This window comes from Megalops cyprinoides, chromosome 17 (genome assembly GCF_013368585.1).
Source record: "Megalops cyprinoides isolate fMegCyp1 chromosome 17, fMegCyp1.pri, whole genome shotgun sequence".
Taxonomy (NCBI): domain Eukaryota; kingdom Metazoa; phylum Chordata; class Actinopteri; order Elopiformes; family Megalopidae; genus Megalops; species Megalops cyprinoides.
This window is the reverse complement of record NC_050599.1, coordinates 23397862-23418962: the sequence shown is the minus strand read 5'-3', so window position 1 is coordinate 23418962 and position 21101 is coordinate 23397862. Positions and strand designations below refer to the sequence as shown.

Here is a 21101-nt window from a genome sequence, read left to right as displayed (position 1 = left end):
CGGCAGTCACAGCACATTACTGCCACCTACTGGACATCGTGAAAACCACAGCCGACATCTGCAGAAAGTGATATGAACGTTCCTCAAAACAAGAACAAACACATTAAACAAATTCCTCCACACAAAAACATGACAAATGATGACACCCTTGAGCTACATCTGATCACGTCCACAGAGACAGGTCTGGCAAGAGTGTACATATTCAACATCAACACAGACAAGTAGATTTTACCAGTAAAGCCAAACAGTGAAACTGCACAGACTTGCCGCATTACTGTAACCTGGTCACAGGTTAGAACCAGTGTGTACGAGCTATGGGCTTCATCAAGATCTTTAGTTATACACCCTCAGGTAAATCTGTCACCTTGTTATTTAATACATGCACTCTATGAACACCTCATTCACACAAACACACACACACACACACACATACAGTACATCAATGCAGGGACCGTGCTTTAAGAGTAATGAATAGACAGATGGGTTGCATGTCGCATTCTCAATGTGTTAGTGAAGGATCTTAAGGATACACACCTGTGTTCATGCTGTGCTGCTGAGAGCAACAATCCATTTGCGAAATGTGTGAGAAATTCAGTCATAACGTATTTGTGTTCGAGTCTACCATGTGCACAAAGGTATATAAAGATCTACACACAGAAGTTAACTTGCTCTGATCAAGGACAGGATGGCGAGTTGTACAGAAAGAGGAGATGGAAACTAATACACAACACATTCGGAAATATATTTAGAATTTTTTTTTTTTTTAAAAAAAAAGGAAACGGGTATAAATTCATATGGACAGTACATTACGAAAGATTTAAAAAAGAACTGAAGAGTGACCTCGTTTGCATATGCTGTAGCACAATCAGCATATGTCACACTGCGAACAAAGGGATGCCCCAGATGTTAGCTACGATTAGCCAACTTCTGATACACTAACTAATATGTTGTCACATATGAGCAGATGTAGCCCCATAAACTCAAAATGAAAATGTGGACCAAGGGGTGATTAAATGAATAGTGTACTGTCACATTCTGCTTTCATACACCAAGGAACAGGTAGGTATTGGAGCACTTGTTCAAGGACTAGACAGACACAGCAAAGCAGCCAGTATAAGAACTTCTATCCCACAAGCCAGCCTTTGTAAGTTTCAACAGTAGAATGGTAGGGCTGTGTCCCGGTATATTGCCTAAGAATGAGTGACCGACAGATCTGTGAGTTAGCATTGCTGTGGGTGAGACAATGCGCTCAATCTGTGAGTGGTCTGGTACTATCTGTGAATGAGCTGGTGGGTTTTTAAATGGCCCGACTGGGTGAAAGTCTTCCCGCAGGTGGGACAATGGAAGGGCCTCTGTCCGGTATGGGTGACATAGTGCCGCTTCAGCTTGGATGGGGCCTCGAAGGTTTTGGGGCAGATGGCACACTGGTAGACACTCTTCTGTCTCTCCTGGCGTCTGTGAGAACACCTGTGAAGCCGCAGCTTTTTCTCCGTGTCAAAACACCGTCTGCATTCCTCACAGCAGTAGAGCCCACTGAGGGAGTTGCACAAGCGTCTGACGGGGACTCCAGGGTCCACAGTGACCTCAGATCCTGCAGTCCAATCCCCTGGGTCCTCCTCCTGCTCATTCATAGTCATACTGTACTCCAAAGCGGTGTCTGAGCTGAATCCTGCCTGATCGAAGGGGTACATGCCCCCTTTCTGACTCTCAGGGCCAACTGCGCCCGTCTGACTGGGACTTGGGCTGGAGCTACAGTGGATCTGGTCAACGTGGAGGTCCATAGTCTGTTGGAGAGCCTGGTCACACTGGGAAGTCTCTCCTGTGTGGATGAAGTTGTGACTTTCAAGGTCAGGAGAAAAGGGAAATTCTCCCTGACACTCAGTCTTACACACTGTCATTTCCGACTTTGCACAGAGGGGTGTCTCGGCCGATGCTGACTCCGCATTCACTGCCGTGTTCAAAAGGTCATGGGAAACAGTCAAGCAGCGGTTGGGGCTGGCGCCGAAAGACTGTAATATTTGGTCTCTGCTCTCTTTAAGAGGAAAGGCGGCAGTGCTAGACCATTCTTCAGGAAGAGAGAGATTCTCTGGAGGGGAGCTCTCACCCTGGTCCCATGTTTTTGCCAATTCGCTCTGCTGAACGCCGCTGTGTGTGCTCCCCGAGTGTGTCCGTCTGTGGCTCTGCAGGTGACAGCGCTGCCGGAATGTCCTGTCGCAGATGCTGCATCTGAACGGCTTCGCGCCCGTGTGCACGAGGAAGTGCCTGGACAGCTTGGAGGGGGCGTTAAAATTCTTCAGACAGACTGTACACTGGTGTGCTTTCGCTTTGCTGTGCTTTGGCGTGATGGAAGGCGTGAGGCAGGTGGGGTCCAATGTGTGGGTGTTTTGATGGTCTTGTTCTTCTTTGAGGAAGCAGGCATCCCCCTCAGGTCTTCCTGGAAGACCAAACCCAGGCAGTAATCTGGGTGTCTCGCTTTGGCAGTCCAAGACTCCAGGACTTTCAGAGCTTGCCCGTCCATTGTGGTTTTGCTGGTGTCTTTCCAAATGGCTGTGCTGTTTGGATTTTCTGCTGCTGTCAGAGCGGCAAAAGGGCACGTGGCCAGTGTGTGAGAGGATGTGAATTTGGAGTTTGGAGGGAGAATCAAAGTATCTCTCACACAACGAACACTGACGGGCATGTCCCAAGACCTCCTGCCCCCCTTGGTCTGGATGTTCCTTACAGTCATCTCTGTCTAGCTGTAACATGGCCTGGTCAGACACACTTGAGCTGTGCATCTGAGGAGTAGGGTGTTCTGCTGGGAAAAACACTGTAACGCTGGTTCTCCCAGGTTCAACCTCATCCTCATTCTTATCAACCACACCCTTGTGATCTTCAACCATACCCTCGTGATTGCCAAACACACCTTCATGATTGTCAACTAGGCCCTTGTAATTGTCAACCACAGGCTTGCAATCATCAAGCACGGGCTTGCAATCATCAACCACAGGCTTAAGATTTTCAACCTCATCCCTGTGAGCATACGACATGTCTTCGTGATAGACTGGGTCCCCACCATTCCCCTGTGTGGTTTCTGCTGTGGAGGTCTCTTTGCCCACATTTGGTTCTGCAGAGCACCGGGTTGGACCCTGGGTTGGGTCCACTTGTGGAGAGCTCTGAAGATCACTGTCCAGTGCTGCCCAGCCTGGGGAACTGGACTCGCTGTCCTGGTTCTGCCCTCTATTGCCAGATCTTTCTGTTTTTAAGAACTGCCTTTGCAGAAGGGCACTTCTGAATAGTCTCCACTTGCTATGGGTTTGCTGGTGCACCTTTAGATGGATGGCTTGCCTGAAGGTTTTCGCACATTGCAGACACTGAAAGGGCCTCTGTCCGCTGTGGGTCAGGCCATGTCTCCGGAGCTTGGAGGGACTCGTGAAACTTTTCAAACACAGAAAACACTGGTGTTTCCTACCAGTCTTCTCCTTCTTTGAGCATAAAGTACTGATCTCAGACGAGCTTCCATCAGAAGTGCTTTTAAAGTCAAAGCTACTCTCCGCACTGCCCTTGGGATGCAGCTTCTCTGGGGTGTCTCTCAGAAGGGGGGCGTCCAGCCTTAATTCTGTCACTGAATTTACACCATCACATTTGACCTGGCCAGAGGACAGTGAGTCACTGTCCACCCTGGTCTTTCTACAGGGGACGTGCCTGGGAGAAAAATGGGTTCTGAGATGGGGTTTCATATGCGCTAGCTGGCGTAATCTCTTTCCACACACGTGGCATTCGAAGGGCCTTTGTCCTGTGTGAATTAAGATGTGCCTCTGAAGTTTGGAGGGGGCAGAAAAATGTTTGGAACAGATGCCACACTGATAGGGCTTCCTCTGTTGGGTTGACTTCTTCTCCACGGCTCTGGGGTCACCACAATGCTCAGGTTTAACACTGACATTGAGCAGCACATCCAGAGTGTTCCTCTTACCCAGCTGTGAACTGCTCCCTCTCTGACCTGGGTTTTGATTGCATGATATTTCCTGGCCAAACTCTGCAAGTTCTACTGTCTGGTTTTGTGCATCTCCTGCTCCTTTAGTGCATCGATATCCATCCAACTTCCTACTCTGGTTCCAGCAGGGGTGCCTTTTCAGCTGGGCTACCTGACGGAAGACCAGGCCACCAGAGTGGCACTGAATGGGCCTAGGTTCTGCGTGGGTCAGAGAGTGCCGCCACAGTTTGGAAGCAAATGGGAATAGTTTGAAGCAGACACTGCACTGGTAGCCCCTGGTGTTGTTCTGCAGGATGGTCACTTTGGGAGGCTGGCCCTGCTCTGTTCTGCACTCATTCACAGACTGATGAATTGAGGCATCATCCCTACTCTGCCATTCACTAAGGAGCACATTCACAGAGCTGTCCACACTGGGCAGCCAGTCAGAGTCCCGGGGTCTTGGAGGCCATGCAGAGGCAGCAGCAGTGGGGTTATTGTCTGAAGGTCCAGGGTCACTATGGCAACTGTTCTGAGTTTCAGCCTGTGACAAGTAACCAGCCCTTGGTCCACACAAAGAACCTTGAACCCTCTGTACTCTTCTGTGAGTCTGTCTGTGGGTGTTCAGGTGAGCACGCTGCCTGAAGCCCCGCCCACACTCCCCACAGAGGAAGGGCCTCTGGCCAGTGTGGCCCAGACAGTGGCGTCTCAGTTTAGACGGAGCACTGAAAGACTTTGGGCACTCCGGACACTGGTAGTTCCGCCTGATGACTTTGGAGGACCCTGAGAGACTCGCCTCTGACATAACTTGCGGTGAATCTCCTCCGCTGTGTGACTGGGGAAGGAGTTTTAAATGTCTGACGGCCTCCCCACGAGAGGCGCGCTGGAACAGCTGCCATCGGTGAGCGAGGGCGTGTCTCTGCAGCTGCCTAGGGGAGCCGAAGCGTCTCAGACACACGGCACACTCGTGAACATTGGCCCCGGGTGAGGCTGTGCCTGTCCCCACACAAGGGTTAAACCGGCGCTCCTGAAGCACATGCTTGGAGGTGACCCCTCTGTCGGGACATGTCCGGTCTGCCCCGTTCCAGCTGAGTCCAGACGTCACAGCCAGTGGTGAGTCCGGCGGGTGAGTGCCACACTGTGACACTTCCTCAGCCTGCAGAGAAAGGCTGCTATTGAGACCATTCTCCAAGCCTTTTTGTCTATCCAAACTGGATTCACTCCCTTCCTGACCCGAAGAGGGACCCCTTTTTGAGTGGCTTTCCAGATGCTTCTTTAAGTGGCCAGCCTGCCGGTAGGCTTTCCCACACAGAGTGCAGCTGAAAGGCCTTCGTCCTGTGTGGGTGAGGAGGTGGCGCTGGAGTTTGGATGCAAATTCAAAACTCTTGAGGCAAACGGAGCACTGATGTGGCATTGTGAGGTGACCTGGGGATTCAGTGCTGCTGCTCACCTGTGAGAGCTTTTCAGTGCTGTTTCTACAGGGTGAGTGGGTGAAACATCAGCAGCCACTCCCCATAGCCTCTCCTTGAATGACATCCTTCCTTTCAATATAGTTTGTGGCAAAGGGGCAGGGTCCTTGCTTTAATAACCTTTGATGTCCATCCTAGGACACAAAACAGAAAACACGGTTATAAAAGATTGCAGCTCTACCCATTACACAATCCAAATGGCTCTTCCTCATTGATAAAGACAATTCTATATGTCTCCGCTACTGTTTTTCAATTATCCCGATCTTTAAACTTTGATGTAAGCCGAACGCTACACAACATACTTCAGATACAGCGCTCAATGTTGGAATGGTATAAGCATAATAGTAACTAGCTTAATATATAAGACTGACATGCATTTTGCTTAAATATTGACAAGCTAAACTGGGAACAGATAGCCTACCTTGCGAAGTGGCGAGTATTACGGTATTTCTTAGTAAGTGATTGTCAAGTGACATTTAAAAATAGAGGCACGCAGAGCGTAATTTCATAAATGCATCGAATCACACGGACGACTCACCTAACCACAATCAAAGGTAGTTATGTTCGTCAAAATCACACGGAAGCCTCTAATTATTCTTTCTGAGTCGCTGAGCCATAGTTAAGGGTCTTGACGATAATAATAAACTCCCCCCATCTACGAGGAGAATTTTCCATCCCGTCTCGATGAACGGACGGAAACAATTCCTGCATTAACTGGTTCCCATATAGCTCCACAGAGATCCGTACAAATGAAGTAAGTGGAAGGCTAAATGTTATGTCAGCATATGTGCTATGAAAGGTGCAATCCAAATGTATTTTCCGGTACAAACCAGTGACGCCAATTGTTTTCGTATTCTTATATATGTAAGTATACATCTGTGGCCTTTCAGCTCGCTACAAACAACCGCAGTCACCGCGGAGCAGCACAAAGTTTCCCGGGGAAGAGACCGTGGAAATGCTTGCCTTTTTGTTTCTTAGCTGTTACATTTGGTTCATTTCTATCCGGTTTTTATAAACATAAATGAAAATGTATACATTCTGGTCGCCATTGGTTGGAAAGTATGATTTGAATCACTTCATATTTTATGTGTAAAATATGTCAGTGACCTAGATGACAGTTTTTTTATTTATTCCATATGACATGAAAACATTCTATATGGATTAAACGGTTTTTTTTCTGGTATGTAACAGCAAGGTATTCTGATAGATATTGGAATTTAAGCAGAGAATGGATTTTGAGATAACGTTCTGTCTGAAGTCTGAAGGTGTGATAAAATTGTCGCCACATGCAACACACTCGCTGCTTGGTTGTATTATGCTGATCTGTGATCAGTGATCCTGCTGCCCAAACCCCAAACATTTATGACAGCACAGAAATCAGATTCATGCTTCAACAGCTCCTCTCACCGTTGGGCTTCAGGTAATACACGCTTATTCGCATTATTTATCTTTGACTTTGTGGCATGTCTGGGTTATTACACACAACCGCATTGGCACTGCGCGTAACTTTGAGAACACATTTTTTCCATTTAAAGCAAAACATTTTATTTTTATTATTGTGATTGAATAATACAGTAATAAAGCCATGCTTAAAAATACCAGTATATTATTTTATGAATGTCAAGGTGTGACATAATTATAACCAGCAGGAGTTCATGGCTCATCAGGGAGAGCCATATATCATTTGTCCACATGATGGCGATATATACCACTCAGGTTAGCTTAAAGACCTAATGAGGTTTGAAACCTCTCCAGGTAAATGTCACAAGACTTTTTTTTTTTTTTTTGCTAAAAGAAATGATGCATTCAATGCTCATTATAAAATGGTTAACATCAACAGGGCAACAGCACAATAACATTCAATAATGTAGGAAGGTTCTCTTTCCACTTCTACAATGGAAAAGTGATATAATAAACCAGCCTGGTTTCATCTTTACTGTGAAAACTGGTATTTTTAGCCGGCTTGGTTCCACAGCGTAAATAAATAAATAAATGAATAAATAAAATAGGAAAAAAGTGAGTCAGTCAGGTTCCAGCTCTATCTGAAAAAGGGTATCTTTCTGCCTATTTGGAGTGCCTTTAGCATGGCTTCCACACATGTGAATCTGTCTTCTGCATTCAGCCATCGTCCATCATTACCCTGAAATCAGTGAATAGAAGACAACAAATCTTTTCTGTTAAAGAACTGGTGGCCACAGCAACACAAATCGAGCAGTGGCTGGGCAAAGACACTAGCCTACCACCCCAGCTGCATAAAGTAAATGGTAAATGGAGGACAGTGGGACTAGTAATCCAGTTTATTCTGCTTGTTTGTGGCACATGTTTGCCAGGTTGCATGCTTAATTTGTATATTTTGTGTTGATCAATCTGTGTGAGTGTGGTGCTGGGAGATAGCGGTGCGATTGGGCAAAAGGCTGTATTGACCCATTTGGCCCTTCCCTCACCCTAGCCTCAACAACAGACACTGGCCCTCTGGCCTGCTGGATCCGGGGTCCCCATTAAAGCTTTTAAAAGCAGAGCCAGGATCAGACCTCTGTATTTTTCCACCCCTGTTTTTTTGTCTTTAAAGTAATTTGCCTGGCTAAGTGTTTGGGTGGGGGGAAGGGGCAGTCCTATATGTTGAGGGGAGAGGGATTGTACTATGTCCCAATATGCCCACGGCAGAGAGGGGATGAGGTGGACCTCGCGGCAGTGTTAGTGAGGAATAGGTGGGACTAGATTGGCAGTGATAAGGGCACTGGACTCCCGCAGTCCACGTGTGGCCAAGTGTGATAAGGACGGCTTGGGTCAGTTTCTCTCCCAGCTGCAGGCCATGTCTCCCCCAGCCCTTCCCACACACCCAAATCCCCAACCTCACCGTGTTCTCCGAGTTCACTGGGTAACTGTTCAATATTTGATTCTGATGCTTTCCGAGTTAAATCATTTATTTTAAATGAGCACAAGCTCAGAATCCTACTCCTTGCTGTAAAAGATACTGTACATAGCATGCTGGATTCTTTTACTATAATATTTCTTTATTTATTGCAACTAAATACTGCCAAGAACTCTGATGAAAATCAGTTATCGTATCAATGAAGCAGGAGGGAATGGAAGATTTCTGCCATCCCAAAGCAAATCAGATGGAGGCTTATACATCTTCTTTATATGGTACCCTCCATATTTATTCATAACCCTGGGTAAATACTGAGACAAAAAAAAATACTATAAAAGAAAAAAATGTAAACATTAAGCATTTTCTGATTAAAAATAGTTTTAAATGTTACTTTAATCTCAGTAGAATGACAAAGAGAAACATATTGAATAATAATGAATTTTCATCAAATGAACATAAGAGTGTTTTGTCACAACTTTAAGCAATCTTTATGTAAAACTCTGTGGAAGTGTCTGAATCTGTATTGAGCCATCCAAAGGTTTTCTCATCGTTGTGGTGTAAAAATAACATGGAACATACAGAAGACATTCATCAGTACCATGCTGAGGTCAGAGAGCTGTCTTAAAACTGCAGGTAAATAGTCCTCAACATTCACAAGTTGTACAATTGCCGAAAAGGAAATGACTAAAAGCCGAATCTACCACTTTCCTCTGTAATGTTAGTTATAAAGAAATTTAGGGCTGCTTTTAACCACAGTAACCATGCAAGAAAGAGGATACATGGACAAGTGGTTCAGGAGGTAACAGTTAATCCACAGGCAACAGTTGGAGATCTCATAAACAACCATCTTCAGGTTAAAAACAGTCAGAAAGAGGCAATCAAAGCGGCAATCAAAGATGCATGCATGCATGAATTTTGCATTCATGGCTGGGTTGACTAGGTTGATAGATCTTCACAACTGATCATCCTCAATCTGCTCACCTTAATCCAATTGAACTCCAGAAAACAGTTCTATTCCATTACAATAAGAGCATTATAGCCAGGGGTAGGCTATAATGTCATTCTAACAATCGGAATGATTAATGGAAAACACCAAAAGCTGAGTTGTACTCTGCTATATTAATAAAAGATCACATCATTGACGACATCTTTTATTATCAGATATTTGTCGATACATCGAATACAGTTATCAAAGAAGTATACTCCATCTTCATCACATATGGACATTTAAACAGAGTACATTCGAATTGCGCCGTCATTTACAATTTATGTAATAAATACAAAATACATAAATACGACAGTGAGAAGTTCAGTGAGAAATGACTTAAATGTGTTTTCATATTAAATTAAAACATGGTATCTAGCAAACTTAATTTGGGACGTGACGGTTGGACTTTTCAGATGCTCAGTAAGCCTCACATTTCGTGTCGCCGTCGCTTAGCGCTCTTCTCATGTGCCAGCACGGAGCGGAAAGAAACTTGGCAGAACTGGCAAGGCAATGGGTGCGTGAGGTGCGGGTTCTGCGACTTCTTGTGTGTCAAGGTGACCCCACAGGTACGGCTGGCTTCGGTATATTTTCCCGAAGTGGAGACAGTTACACATCTCCCGGTTTTCACCAGGACGAAGACAGCCAGGAACAGAAGTCCCATAGGTGGTATCGCGGTGACCCAGGAACGTCGTATTATACACACCCCTGTATAGCTCATTGAAAATATTTTCCTGCGATCTGACGCGCTGTTCCACGGGCGCGTGGTTGTCGTTTGACCTCCAGGAGAGTTGTTCTTTCCCGATAACGCCGCACGGTTGTTGTTGGTCTTTAACGGTGAGACACGGAGAGCTATCCAGGGAAAGGCTGTGCTGATCATGGGTCCAAAAATTGCGTGCGTTCTCTTGTCGTTGCACAGACTTTTTCTCTGGGCCCTGCCTCAGAGCTAGTTCGGTCCCGTCGTCCCGGGACTTCCCGATGTTCGAGGGACGAGGCTTGTGCCATCGGCGGTGGGATGCCAGGTTTGCTGCGCTGTTAAAGGGTTTGCTGCAATCGGGGCAGCGGTACTCCACACGGACGATTCCAGAGCACGTGTGGTGCGCCAGTGAAAACGGGTTTGGGTGTTCTTCCCCGCACAGCTGGCAAATAAACTTCCCCAATGGTTTATTTAGCCCAGAAAATAAAGTAACTTCTGAACTCATCATTTTCTGACCTGGTGGAGGAGAGTAATTTCGAATGGGCTTTTTTACCTTCAGTTTGACTGTACGATGTGGATCTCTGTGACCATATTTCCTGGAATGATGTGGCTGAAAAGTGGTGCTGATTTTCGAATCCTGTGGCGGGAAGGGGGGGCGGTGCGTTAGCGGCTCCTCCGTGCAAGAGAAAACAGAGCTCATGGGGAGCGACGTCTTCATCGGTGAACTCAGAAACCTTTGCATTTTCTTTAGCTCTGCTCCAATGGGCCTCCCTGCACACGAAGCTCCAGATGTATCGGCTGACCAGCATTCATAGTCAGCGAAGTTAACATGCTTGTCATCAGCTGTGTGCTCTCTCCTCCCTGCGCTCTCAGCGCTTTTCGGTGGATGTGCACTTTTCAGCTCTCTGACATCTCTACTTACTTGCACGACTGAACCTGACCTGGGCATGCTCTCGTCTGGTGGTAGAGCTTGTGCAGGCAGGTCCACGTGCTGGGCTTCTGTGTTAGCGTCATTCATTTTGTAAATCGCAGGTGTCCGCATGCACCTTTTGATTAAGAAACCCCTGGGCATTTTTAAATATTTAATACCCTCTATCCACAGTCACTGATTCTTAGCTGGCCTGGCGATCAGATGTGGTAGCAAACACGAACAGAGAAGAAACCGCGATGTGGTGCATCATTATCCTCTTTTTAAAAAACTTTGGGTCTACATTTCGGCTGTCGTGATGTCATAATTGCTGTCAAAGCCTAATCCAGTTATAGACAAGAGGGCTGTTGGTCAGACTCCAGTCTGGACATTGTGTAGGGGGTGCAAGTTGTAGCGCTGCGCTCACAGTGCTAATTGTCAATGGCACAGCAGACCTTTTGCAAATTAGACGCATTTGTTTTGGCTTCTCTACATATTATAGTTGAAAGACAGTACTACTGTAAGTAGCTATTTAATCAGCCTAAATTAGATAATATCATCGTATGATCACCATCCATATTATTGTCGACAGGAGATGATCATGATTGTACGCAATATTGCATGTGGTACCATGTCTGTAACCAATGCAGCATCTTCCCATGCAACCGTTGAAAACACAACTAACTAATTCCATATAAATGCTTTCATTTCAGTTGTCTAGAATTAGGTAACAATAGCAGACACACTTTTGCCTTGACCAGGGGTTTAACGAATGATGACACAAAATAAGGTATAGTCTGATACAAAGTCCATGGCCAAATGAATGCCCGTTTATTGTCCAAACAACATTTCTTTATGCACATATTGGATTTTGTTGTGCCATTATTTGACATGCCGCACCCTTTTCCCCACGGTTCAGATAATTAATCTAGATACGTATATCAAATCGTAGTGCAGTTTATAAGATAAAACGTAATGGTTAATAACTTGATGATCTGAAAGATGTCCTTATTATTTTTGCCTTTTTGAAGGCTTAAACGGCATGCATGTGCTAGAAGGCTGCGTTTATCTCCACAGCAGAAACATAGAGATCCTTGCGGCGTAGACTGTGGAACTCGCTTGGCTTGACTTGCAAGGAACCTGCTACCGCCTGGCGCGCGGCTTTCATTGGCGTTCCACCCATGAGGCTGGGAACGCTGATAAGAGATCAGAGAAGAGGCCCCTTTATTCCACAGGAAGAGCCCGTGTGCTTGTGCTAATTAGCGTGAAGCGATTATGGATTTAGGGAGCGCTAATGGAAAATGAACTCAAACTGAACCTTGAGAAGAGTTTTTTTTTTTCTTTTTTGCAAGGCCTACCCCGATGTTCACAAATCTCTCCCTCTCGCTCGCTCTCTCTCCCTCTTTCTTTGTCTATTTTTTTTTCTGATATTTCCAGTAGCATAACTCACACTGAGTTGTTAATGACAAATGTAGCGAGCTCTGGCAATAGCGATATGTTTCTTTATTGCTGTCTGATAGCGATGGTTCTTTTATTTCGACTACTTTGGTGAGGACGACGTTTTCGCAGGCTCGTGAACATTGACACAAAGTTGATTTGAATTGTGATTGAATGTCAGTTAATCTACCACTATCCATTACGATTGCCAATATAAAATTACATTGACATTACAACTGAACCGCCCGACCCATAAAGCCATCTGCCAAGGTGGCAGAAATAAACATAGGTCTATCAGTTTTTCTTTTTTTTTTTCAGCTTTGAATCTGAGGCCTATCGTCCTTCCACGTATGGCCCCATTGCCCTAAACAATATTGACAACAAAAGGTTTACTATCATCTATCGCCTTTCATTTGGGGAACCCCTAAACGCGTTGTTTATCTCTGTTGGTGGTCTGAAATGGTTCTGTACGACGACACGTGGACAGCTCCAGCTGCACGCGACCACAGAGGCTACCGGGCGTGAAATAAAGTAAACAACTATACATGGGTTTGTTGTTCAAACATGTTGCCAGCTTATATAATACATTTACATAGTCTATACAAATTTAAAGACACGAGAGCTTTTCAACCATAACTTTCTTCTGGTACAGGTCTATCACGTGGGACTACAAAACCATCTTATATTAAATTAATTCTGACAGTGCTATTGCTTCTTTCTCTTTCACAACCAATAAGTGCTGACATTATATTGTTAATAATGTTACACGTAATTAGCCTGAGTTTAAATAAAAGGACAACCAGTGCAACACAACTTGATGTGTTACAGTAATATTGCAATGCCCTTTTTTAAACGATTTAGAAAATGTGAACGGTGAAAACTTAGATATATATTTTAGGTGATCAATGGTATTGTTGCACCTTACGATCCGAAATACACTAACAAGCGCCTGATCCCTTCCATTACGCCACCACCAGGGGGCAGCACAGATGCGTTTTTGCCTTGTCAATTTGACAATTAAATCAGAAGAAGGAGTAACTATCATAATTTCAGTTTTTTAGATAATGAAGGTTCGAATTTCCACAGTGTGTGGCGACCATTTGCAGGTATGTTTTTCAGATTTTAATCAAGCAATTGTGGTTCTCAATAACATGTATTACACAACGGTACAACACTGGTGTGTGAAGTGGCATTCCAATCTACTTTCCCTGAAAGGAGTGCTATTTGCTAAATGTGCAGACAAGCAAACAGCTGAAACTTTTTGTATTTTCAGCAGCAAGGTCTGATAACATAGGGTATTGAACTGGATATTTGTATACATGATAAATTTGCCATCACCCAATGCCTCCACCCAGAATAGCAGGTTGGATAGGGTGTGGATGCTGTGTCAGCTGGTGGAAACTTGCAGGCATGACACAATGTGCCGACACTACAGAGACACTGTGTCCAGAGGCAGAAATATGGCAAAGTGCCACAGCATTGTAATGACTGGATGACTTAACACCACATGCACTCGCAACAGCCGTTCTGGCAGGAGTTAATCATGATCTGAATGCATGCCCAAACTGTGATGTAATACCATTTAAACTGTGTGACCACATGACCCTATACTTGCTTTTCACAGCTCCTCATTTTGACTCCTTAAACTCTCATATGATTCATTGACCAACAAACCTGAAACTCAATGATTACATGATCATTACTTCATTTATTTTGCAACATTTTATAAGTACATCTATATTTGGATTTATTGTGATTCAGTGAATTATCATGTGGACAGAGTCAGTTTCACTGAATGAGAGAAAATGATACTGTGTATGTAGTGTATATACCTGTGTGTGTGTGTGTGTTTGTCTGTCTGTCTGTGTCTACATGTTTATTTTTTTTTCCTTAGAAGGAATAGGAATGTATGACTTAACTTTGAAAATGCTGGTTGTACTACTAATAATTATACTACAAATGCTAATAATGGCTCTGTAAATTGATCAGTATTTTGTTGGTCTGTGTCTCTCTTGATTGTAATTGGCCGTCCTGAAAAACCTGAAAGTTACCTGAAAAAGGTCCTGTGCAAATTGCAAAACACGTTATCAAACAGAAACCTGAAGCAAAAGTGGTGCATGGGCCTTTACCTATCTTTCTTATATGTGACAGGGGGTTTTCACGGAAACTAGGGTTAGCATCCAGGGACATTCTGTGGGACAGAACTTTGTTATATGACATAGTTCAAAGGGAGGGGCATGTGTGGACTCTGTCCTGTGTCGTGACACTGACTTTGTCCCGGATTGTTTTGGGATTGTGGGGGATTCCCGTCCCTCTCCCCCCTACCCCTGCCACATACACATGACCCTGTATACACCCCACCTCCTAATCAGAACTACGTGTCTCAGAACAAACACACACAGTGACAGAAGAGCGTGGCTCAGCTTGGCTGTCATTAGTTGAAGGAGGAAACTCCCTCCAGCAAGGAGACAGGGATAACAGCTCTGCAGTTGGCCATAACACATTAGCCCCCCCTTTAGGAATAAAACTTCCATACCAACATTGTGTTCTTTTATTTGGCTGTCTGTTGTGACACTGAGGGAGATTACTGCTTCTTTCTTAAGGTCATGTTTCAAAATGCAGTGGCTTCTTTCATATTTTCAGGCTGTGTCACAGCCCTTGATTAGGCAGAGCTGGTTTGTCATCCGACCTCATATTAAATCCCCTTCTGTCTGGCCATGCACGCTTAATGAAAGCAGGTCTGAGATGCCCTCAGTAAGTCCCATACTTACACGCTTGTGTGTAAGTGTCCTGCGCTGTTAACAGCACACAGCAAGCCACAGCCTGTCCTTGCATTGCTCCAGAGAGGCGGAGCTGGGTTAGGTCACGCCGTGTTCCCCTGGCCTTCTGATGTAAATGCACTACGTTAGCACCATTCTTTAGAAAGGGCTTTGTGTATCAGGGAGATTTCTCGGGACGTCTGTCCACCACGTGACACGGGCAGGGGGGAGTCCCCCCGGTGAGGTGCCGGCTGGATCGGCCACAGGGTGCCCAAAGCTGGCCGGTGACACATCGCTGCCCATGGAAACAAAGTGAGCCACCAGTGCAAAGCCATTACTGAGGACTGGAATGAGAAAATGCTCTTTGGTCCGTTGCATGGAACCCATAATTCACAAGGGTTCAGTAGAAGAACTCATGGACTGCACACAGCCGCAAACCCCAGATATGGCCAGCCATCGGGTGGCCAGCATCTCTGGGATAAGTGATGCAGATCAGTGTTTCTCAGATCGGCGTAAACCCCGAAGTGCATTGCATCACTCTGGCATGTCCGGGGAGATTACCGTGCATGGATACAGTTGCTAAGTTGTTTCAATATGTTAGAATTGATGCATATGTGGGGGGTGGGGGCGTATGAATAAGACGTATGAATAAGAGCATTCCCAGGTGCCCCAGTCTACGTGTTTGACTGACAGGGCTGACTGCCAACAGACTGCTGTGAGAGTTCCCCTTTACTTTACTTTTAATGACAACTTAGTGTCTCTGTCAAATTTTCTCAGGGTAGATCTACCTTATGATTGCAAGAACATAAAAAAAGCAAAAAATCAAAAGACAGGTTAACTTTGTTGTTTGTATCCACATTATCACTGCAACTTCCCACAAACAGGGACTGTGAATTGTATTTAGGATATGTGTGTGTGTACACGGCATATTTCCCTATGTGCACTGCATATAGTACTTGCATGCCACTGACAATGACAAAGAAGCAAGGTGGAGACACTCTGTATAACACGGGCAGCGTGGTGTTTTCTGGGTCCCCACAAGGAAAGTTATTGCATTTCTCATCTCTGTCACAGACGGCAACATGGTGTTGTTGTTTTTTGTCTGCTTCATATTTACCTGGGATTACTGATAATTCCCCAGAAGCAATCCAGACAGCCACAGGACTATACCACAAAAATGTTTGAACATAGCACACCTGAGTAAAGATCACTATAATTACCTGTTTCAGACCTCTGCAAAAACACATACTCAACTAATTGCTGGATGCACCTAAATGAATATCTCACTGTACGTGTTGGCACAGGCAAAAGTGCATATTCCAGCCCTAAAGGTTAAAATGGATAAGCTCATGGAAGGCAGACGGTGGGAATTCACAGTAACAGCCCAATGATTTATTTCCAACCTTGGTCTTTTTCCTATGTGCTCAGGAGGTGGTTCGTGCTGCAATCCCCCAATGCACCATGTGAGGCGGATATTCCCCAAGTAAGAAATTCCCATGAACTTCCTTACAGGGAGGCTGGGAGATGGCATAGAGTGAACCCTGAAACTCCATGGAAGTGAAACCCTCAACGGCTGAGTTCACACACTGGTCAACTGACCAGATTGGTGAAAATATAAACAATTCTACACCCAATCACATTTAAACCATTTTAATGGTGTGTAAACCGTGGAAAAATAAACACTGGGGCAATTCCCCGCCATTGATGAAGCGACGAATTGGTGAAATTCCTCGCTGTAAAAACCAGAACATTCTTCAATGTGCACCGAACAGACAAGTTTCCCCCCCGTTCATTCATAATTTCTCATTCATTATTCATTCAAATGCACTGTGGAGGCATAGGTATATTTGAGTGTCTAATAGGAAAACACTCTTTCGTTTTTAGTTCTAGTTAGGGAATTTTCGCTATAAAAGTCCGTTGTGAGTTTCCCTTATTACCGTTCAGCTAACTCACCACCGCGCGGAAATCCCCAGTAAAGCTCCTCCCATGCGAGAGGCATTTAAGTCACACCCCGGAGTAGGGCCACACTTCAGTTCTGCAAGAGACTCACGATAGTACGTGAAATGGACGCCTATCCTGTCTACAACAGTAACCCAATGGATTATGATATCGATAATGTGGATCCCAAACATGGGAAGATGCCTTGTGCCGAAGAACGCTTCGACAGCGGCCTGGACTCCCTCAGAGAGGAGGAATATAACAATATTGTGAAAGAAATGGAAAGTCTGAAAATGGCTCCTGCGGGACCAACAAGAATCGAGTGCAACAACGAGCCGTGGAAGCTAGAGAGGACCGAGGACGGAGACACGTAAGTTTAATTTGTCAACTTCTGTAATTTATTACATTTCACTGTTAACTCGTCTGAATGATTTAATGCAGTTGCATGCAGTTGCAATTTGGCAACAAATTGACCAAGTTATGACCTAGCTAATGAGGTGTGTATTAATTGTTGAAAAAGCTGATTTTGAATAACTTTGAACAATAAATTCACTAATTTACGTGTTTAGTCATCCAGTTACATAATGTATTAATATGATTATCTTTGCAAAGCAACTTTGATCAATTGTAGTTGTCCATAATTCTTTCAGATTTAAGCCGTGATCAAAAAGGCAAACTCTGCAAGTACTCACTTGTATGCTTGATTGCATGGCTTTGAATATCTAATAGCGAAAAAATGCACGTAATTCACGTCTGCAAAAGAACAATGCAGTAAAAAAAAGGATTTTACGTAAACAAAAGACTTTACAACAGAACGGAATGTACTCTGGCGCAGCGCGAGCCTGGGCGGCGCTGAGTGCGCGAGGCTGGAAAGTCCCTGGCGCTCTGCCAGCAGCCCGAGTCTGATAACGCATCAAACGTGTCAACCACTACAAGTGGAAATAACCTGAAAAAACCCAGTCTTGCGAAACACCATTATTGCTCACGCTTTGTTCTTTTTTTGAACACTTCCCCCGCGAGTATTTTTGAAAGGCAGGGTTTTGATAGAACTTTTTTTTTTTTTTCCTCTCCAGGTTTCTTCATCTGGCAATTATTCACGAATCACCCGTGCACGCCATGCAGATGATTGATTTGTCTCGTGGAGACCCTTTCCTGAATGCACAGAACAATCAGAGACAGGTATTTATAATTTATTTTATGAGGTTTATATACCTTTTTGTTTAAAATTGCACAACCACTAAAAAAATTGGTGTAGCTGATGGTTTTGCCTTGGTTGTTTTTTTAGACTGCCCTGCACCTGGCCGTGGTCACAGAGCAGCCCCTTGTGGTGGAGAGGTTACTCCAGGCCGGTTGCGACCCGCAGCTGGTGGACGACTGTGGAAACACCGCCCTCCACATTGCCTGTAAAAGGGGGTCCCTGGCCTGCTTTGGGGTGCTCACCCAGTACTGCTCCAGCTTCCTCTCCTCCATCCTCACCAAGCCAAACTACGGTGGTAAGTCCCACCCCTACCCCCACCACCCCACCTCTGGCTGACCAATCACTTGTCCTGCATTTCTGTTTTGTCCATTGCTGGCCATGTCTAACTTAACCCCACCATCTCCTCTGTTTCAGGTCACAACTGTCTTCACCTAGCCTCCATCCATGGTTACCTCTGCCTTGTGGAGAGCCTTTTGAGGCTTGGCGCAGACATCAATGCACAGGTAGGTGTCATGGCCCCACACCAACCTTCAATATTCTTGAGCTGCGTGATGTTTGTCATGTAGCAGGTGGGCTAATGAACTGTCCCTTCCTTTAGGAGCAGTGTAATGGTCGCACCGCACTCCACCTGGCCGTGGACCTCCAGAACCCAGAGCTGGTCAAACTCCTCGTCTCCAAGGGCGCCGACGTCCACACCCTGACCTACGGGGGCTACACCCCGTACCACCTGACCTTTGGGCGGCAGAACAGGGAGATCCAGCAGCATCTGTACACCCTGACGGCAGAGGAGCTGAGGCAGCTGCCACAGAGCGAATCTGAAGAGAGTGACGAGGACTCCTCGTCAGAGGATGAAGAGGTGAGCTCTCTTTTTAAGACAGGGGAGGATGCGGGCAACCATCAGAAATTCTCACAACCCTCATATAAATAAACTAACTGCAAACCACACCAGTTTTCACTGTCCAGATATCTCGGACTTGTATACCTTTGTAAGTCTCTCAGGACAAGAGTTTCTGCCACATGATTAAATATAATGTAATGTAAGTTAATGGTCTTTGTTTTCCTACCGACAGATGTACGACGATATTCAGCTGATGGGACAGAAGTAAGGCGATTGCAGACCCCTCTCCCACCAAACACAGCCGTACAAGGAAGAGACTTCTGTCGCAGGCAGACCCAGAGGCATTGCCGTGGAGCTCCAGCCCCCAACACCATACTCCCAGCCAGGGGCAGTATAACTGGGCCAGAGACAGACACAGTCAGAGGCGAAGCTGATGATGGCGATGGCTTTAGAAGAATGAAGGAATGGATGAAGTAATACGGGAAACCAGAAAGATAGAGAAGATGTTCCTGACTTCATAAAGGAAACTCATATTTTCAAGATGTGAAAACTCGATATCATGTAGTATACTGTACATAGAAAGAGATATATTTTTGTATGTGTAAATATGTTCACAGCAAATTGTATAACACTATTGTAATAATTCATTTGCTTCAAGTAAGACGGAAGGAGTCAAGAAATTCTTAAATTAAAAAGGATAAATCTACCATTTGAGTTTGGGTCTTCATTTTGTGGTATCTTTCTCTGAATCTGTCCTACAGTTGGTTTAATCACACAGAAAGCATTCAGAGAAATGAAACGCAGGACAGCAGTCAGTTCAGAAAAAAACACTCCTGTTTTCGTCCCTTACTTTGTCACCACACTCTGAACTTCCTACCCCTTAGCAGCCAGTCCTGCATCTGCTAACCAAACCCAAATCCTGACTTCAGCCATTGTGTGAGGGGAGTGGGGTGTAGAACATGGAAACTGATCTGGAGTCAGTGTCGGGGCAGAATTTGTCCGTGCTGAGAACAGCGGATGTTCTTCCCTGTTCTGTCTCAGCAGGAAGTAAAGGACAGTCCCGCTTTGTCACTGACTCGTGATTAAAAAGGCCTGTATGATGAGCGGGTATTTCCCATAAGAGCAGGGGTCATCCAATTCCTGAGCCTCCGGGAGGAACTTCACACGGCACAGCCTCTGGAATCAGCAGCTGACTCTGTACAAAAGTGGTGAATCACAGGGTTTTTGTGGATTCTGGAATTGCGAGTTTTTGGGTTTTCCTGGTCTCCAGCGACAATGAGTCAAACTGTGGTGTGCATACCACCATGGGCATGTTTAAAGGCGGCTATGCTGAAGTCACCGATACTAAAGCTACCCATTATTCCTGTATGGCTAACCTCACAAAAAAAAAAAATAAATAAATCATAGAGACCATAAAAGAAAAAATAGTTCCCTCCACACACACCCTACATCCTTTAATCCTAGACAAGTGAACTGTGTGCACAAAAATTCAGATCATTTCCATTTTATGGCCTTGAGTGAGCAGGTGATCAGTAAACTTGGAACCAGAAACAGAAGTGGCCCTTAATCAAGATCTGTTTCCTTGATCACTCGACTTACGAGTCAATCCAGGGAATTCACCTCCTGGTACACTGATTGCTTGAACTGAGATATGTTGTGCAACTGCGTTTCATCCACTATGTCACATTTAGCATTTTTTTTTCTAAAATTAATCTACACATCCAAAATGATGAATTATCATCTCTTGCATTTATTGTCGATTATGATGGTGATTTATTGTTGATCTCATCAAGACACTCATCAAGAGTGTCTCAAGACACTCATCCAAATCTGGTTTCCTCTTGACTGTAGCCTTCCAATGGTTGAAGGAGCTCCCTGTTACCCCCAGAATGGTTAGGTTCTTGGCAGTCCTATACCACAGTCTCAAAACTCACCTTTTCAGGCTGCACCCTGGTTCACAGGGCAAACAGTTTTCTCCTTTCAGCTAGCACTTCTACCATTATGCACAAGTAAGATAGTTCAGATTTGTGCATACTAGTATTTTTTACAATGCTT

General features: G+C 45.0%; 3 protein-coding genes across 3 annotated transcripts; 1 reads left to right on the top strand and 2 right to left on the bottom strand.

Moving 5' to 3' along the window:
* Positions 1-1271: 1271 nt before the first annotated feature.
* On the bottom strand, positions 1272-2879 carry LOC118791831 (zinc finger protein 770-like). Its single transcript, XM_036549312.1, has one exon. The coding sequence runs from the start codon at positions 2877-2879 to the stop codon at positions 1272-1274; it is 1608 nt and encodes a 535-aa protein (XP_036405205.1).
* A 428-nt stretch (positions 2880-3307) lies between these two features.
* LOC118791830 (zinc finger protein 770-like) lies at positions 3308-4754 on the bottom strand. Its single transcript, XM_036549310.1, has 2 exons — positions 3527-4754; positions 3308-3324 (listed from the first exon to the last, which is right to left on the bottom strand). The coding sequence occupies exons 1-2, from the start codon at positions 4749-4751 to the stop codon at positions 3308-3310; spliced, it is 1242 nt and encodes a 413-aa protein (XP_036405203.1). The 5' UTR covers positions 4752-4754.
* A 12361-nt stretch (positions 4755-17115) lies between these two features.
* Positions 17116-19752, top strand: LOC118791987 (NF-kappa-B inhibitor alpha-like). Its single transcript, XM_036549609.1, has 6 exons — positions 17116-17380; positions 18084-18189; positions 18296-18503; positions 18623-18711; positions 18807-19064; positions 19279-19752. The coding sequence occupies exons 1-6, from the start codon at positions 17136-17138 to the stop codon at positions 19312-19314; spliced, it is 942 nt and encodes a 313-aa protein (XP_036405502.1). The 5' UTR covers positions 17116-17135; the 3' UTR covers positions 19315-19752.
* Positions 19753-21101: the final 1349 nt, after the last annotated feature.